The 3,114-nt window shown below is 37.8% G+C and overlaps 1 protein-coding gene across 2 annotated transcripts in view; it reads left to right on the forward strand.

Annotated features, from left to right (window-relative positions):
* The window catches only part of ANAPC1 (anaphase promoting complex subunit 1), a 98,418-nt gene that overhangs the window by 43,817 nt on the left and 51,487 nt on the right, over window positions 1-3,114 (forward strand). For both annotated transcript variants that reach the window (XM_077773458.1, XM_077773457.1), the window contains 3 exons: window positions 1,578-1,656; window positions 2,069-2,105; window positions 2,202-2,272. In XM_077773458.1, coding sequence (XP_077629584.1) covers window positions 1,578-1,656; window positions 2,069-2,105; window positions 2,202-2,272 — 187 coding nt within the window. The remainder of the gene's footprint in view (window positions 1-1,577; window positions 1,657-2,068; window positions 2,106-2,201; window positions 2,273-3,114) is intronic.

A 3,114-nucleotide genomic window follows, 5' to 3' on the forward strand; every position in this document is an offset into this window, starting at 1 on the left:
AAAAAAAAAAAAAAAGTAGTAATATATACACCACATATTTATATATGTACTTACTTTTATATATATATTTATAATATTTTAACTTTTTTAATGTTTTTTTAAAAAATTTATTTCTGAGAGAGAGAGAGAGACAGCGTGAGCAGGGGAGGGTCAGAGAGAGAGAGGGAGATACAGAATCTGAAGCAGGCTCCAGGCTCTGAGCTAGATGTCAGCACAGAGCCCGATGCGGGACTCGAACCCACGAACCGTGAGATCATGACCTAAGCTGAAGTTGGATGCTCAACCAACTGAACCACCCAGGCATCCCCCTTCAGAATATTAAGAGCAGGTTAATTCCAGAACTTTTTCATCCCTTGATGCTTATGTGGAAACATTTAAGTGAAACCACCAAATATGTTGGTACCGTCCAACTCTGCTGGGTGGAGGGAGACTTGATGTGTATCTAGCCACAAAGGGGAGCCCGAGAATTACAAATATACCAAGTTGGTCAGCCTCCAACTTAAATTGTTAGTCAACTTTGTGGATACTTGTATTATGACTTTTCTTTGTTAGATATGATGTCACTTAGATTCAGGACTGTGTCATTTGCAGTGCTTATATTGGTTTATAATAAAGTTTTTAAGATTCTCTTTCATTGTAGTAATTTTTTTTTTTTTTTTACAAATAATTTATTGTCAAATTAGTTTCCACATAACACCCAGTGCTCATCCCCACGAGTGCCCTCCTCCATGCCCATCTCCCCTCCCCCTATTGTAGTAAAATTTTAATGGAATCATGCTACTTTCTTTGAAAAGAAAAAAAAAGCTTAGTGCAGGTATAGGTATTGTGTAGTAGCAAGTAGCAAATATTCACATGAGAACTCTGAAGGCCACAGTGGAGAATGGTGTGGGTTAGGGTTCACCTAACCAGAAACAACCCAAGTGCCCATCAGTTTACAAATGGAGAAAGCTTAGTTCATCTGTGTAACAGAATACTACTCAGTAATAAAAAGAAACAAACTACTGATGCATGCAATAATGCGAATGAATCTCAGAGGCATGCTAAGTTAAAGAAGTGGGGCACAGAAGTTTACATATTCTAAGATTCCATTTCTGTGATTTTTTTTTTTAATGTTTTATTTATTTCTAGGAGAGAGAGACAGCGTGAGCAGGAGAGGGTCAGAGAGAGAGGGAGTCACAGACTCTGAAACAGGCTCCAGGCTCTGAGCTAGCTGTCAGCACAGAGCCCGATGCGGGGCTCGAACTCAAGAACCGCGAGATCATGACCTAAGTGGAAGTCGGACGCTTAACCGACTAAGCCACCCAGGCGCCCCATCTGTGATATTTTTGAATAGGCAAAACTATAGGGAAAGACAACAGGAGTTGTTTCCCGCACTGAGTGTAGGAGTGGGTTGATTACAGAGGGTACAAGGGAGCTTTTCGGTGTGATACAAGTGTTCCATATCATGATTGTAGTGGTGATTATATTATTGTATGTGGTCAACACTCAAAGCTGTACACCTAAAATGGATGCATTTTCCTGTGTGTAATTATATGTCATTCGTTTCCAAGAATAATGTTAATTTTCTCCTTATGCAGAGTATTGCACTCTACATCCTTGGTAATGAGAGTTCTGTTTCTGATGAATCCTCACAGTATTTATCCAGAATAACTATAGGTAAGTCAGTGTAATGTTAGGCTTCCAAAACGAATTTTTTTCTCCAAAACACTTTTTTACCAATGTTGATATCAGAATTGAGATTAAAAAATTAAAAATGTCCTAAGTATTTGTTCTAGAGGCCACATCTTGCCTCATTTTAGTGGTGGCCTTTTGCACTGTTCTTGTCTGTGGTTCACAGCTAATATTCAGAGACCCAGAGTACTTCAGACCTAACAAATTTTACATTTTTTCAATGTATATGAAAAGGACTATTTTAGCCTCAGGGAAATTATTATACTTTCCAGCCTGCCAGAGGACTACTGACTTTTTTTGTGAAGTTGTTTGAATTTTTTCCACGTCTTCTACCTGTTATATGTTCTCTTTATCAGGATAACTTTCAAAATAAAATTTCCTTTTCATTGCCTTTTAGCTCCCCAGAAGTCACAAGCAGAACAAGAAGAAAGCAGGTGACTTTTATTCAGATAATGTCTTATATTAAAAATATAAAACACTATTGTGTTTTACTATTCTTTTTAATAATTTTGTGTTTTATTCTCTTACAGGTTTAGTTTTAGGCATTCTACATCAGTTTCTAGTCTAGCTGAACGATTAGTTGTCTGGATGACTGATGTAGGTAAGGTAGTCTTTGTTACTTTTTATGTGTTTTTGAGATGCTGGTGAGAACCCCCTGCTTTCCCCAGACACCTCCTTCCTCAGTAGGCCGTGCCACTTCACAGCGAGCTAGACCTGGGAAGCAGGAGAAGAGAGGGGCTCTCCCTCTGTGAAAGGGTCCTGCAGGACGAGTATTATGGCCCATCAAGCCTCACTTCCTTCCCCTGACCATGTCATACCTTTCATGTAATAATACCAGCTCTTTCTCTCTTGATGGTTAAGAAATGTTTGTTTGCCATTCACCTTAGGTCACTTGAAGCTGTGGCTATGTGGACTGGGCTCAGAATGGAGAACTGTAATCATTACACATACAGACTTGAAGCCATTGTAATACTCAGATATCAGAAGGGAGTATTTGTGCCCAGTTGTAAAAGTAATTGTACAAACATTTCAGGGTGTGCTTTTGAAGAGTATAGGTTAGTGACTTAGGCTCCAAGATGAGGAGATAGCTGGAAAGAGGGAAGGGGAGGAAAGGAGTTTCCTGTTCTTTTCCTGAAGCCAGTGCTCTTAGGGTTTAAATGGAGTAAAATACTAAAGACTATTTTTTTTGAAAATGAAGAACTAAAAAAAATTTTAAATTATGACAATGTTATAGGATAATATAAATAATGGTGTAATGAAAATTACAGGATATCTGAGTTCTTAAAGAATATTCTGAAGGACTTAGTTTTTTACTGTTTTTTAATGCTCCCTTGAAAATTACAATATTATTGTATAGTATTACAGATAAGATGCCTGTGCTGAAAAATATTAGATGAGTTAGTTCCGTCCATTTGTATGTCATATGATATTTAATAAAAGCGT

Source organism: Crocuta crocuta, unplaced genomic scaffold (assembly GCF_008692635.1).
Source record: "Crocuta crocuta isolate KB4526 unplaced genomic scaffold, BGI_CrCroc_1.0 scaffold67, whole genome shotgun sequence".
Classification (NCBI taxonomy): Eukaryota; Metazoa; Chordata; class Mammalia; order Carnivora; family Hyaenidae; genus Crocuta; species Crocuta crocuta.